The following is a 547-nucleotide window of genomic DNA, read 5'->3' as shown; positions in this document are numbered from 1 at the left end:
AACACAAACATGTTTCATTCATATTATTTCAGTATTGTTCTTGTTCTCACCCTCTCCTCAGGTACAGACCTGTTACAGCACCAGTGGAAGAGGGTTCAACATCAGGGCAAAGACACATGAATATTTTCTGAAGGTGTAAATTCTGACATGGAGGTTCTGAGTTGTTCTGCTACAGAAAGACCATCAGTAGATTCTGGTGAGGAAACCCAAGATCCAACTTAGTTTAAAATGGAATCAGCTTTAATGGTTCATCGTCATGAATATAAATCTATTAGAAACAGTAGAAACAGTGTCTTACTGTGTGTGTGAAGGTCCAGGTTCATTACTGAAGACTGGAGGATTATCTATGGACCGGTCACTCTTCATAGACCAACAGCTGGGGACTGGAGACTCTGCTCCGTCCTCGTCTTCCTCCAGACCACTCATCTTCTGGACTTCAGTCAGTCTGAGAGGGAAACCAGTAACACTGACTGTGAGATCACACACACACACACACTCTCTCTCACACACACACACACACACACACACACACACACACACTGTACTG

At 43.5% G+C, this 547-nt stretch overlaps 1 protein-coding gene across 1 annotated transcript in view; it reads right to left on the bottom strand.

The window, feature by feature from the left end:
• The window catches only part of LOC111644959 (uncharacterized), an 80,064-nt gene that overhangs the window by 72,754 nt on the left and 6,763 nt on the right, over positions 1–547 (bottom strand). The window contains exon 4 of the mRNA XM_087170318.1: positions 299–470. Within this exon, the coding sequence (XP_087026444.1) occupies positions 299–470 (172 nt within the window). The remainder of the gene's footprint in view (positions 1–298; positions 471–547) is intronic.

This window comes from Seriola lalandi, unplaced genomic scaffold (assembly GCF_002814215.2).
Source record: "Seriola lalandi dorsalis isolate HSWRI2012SDOR001 ecotype SW California unplaced genomic scaffold, Sedor1 jcf7180002054945, whole genome shotgun sequence".
Classification (NCBI taxonomy): Eukaryota; Metazoa; Chordata; class Actinopteri; order Carangiformes; family Carangidae; genus Seriola; species Seriola lalandi.
Note: the sequence above shows the minus strand (reverse complement) of the source record. Positions and strands in the feature narration are given on the sequence as shown.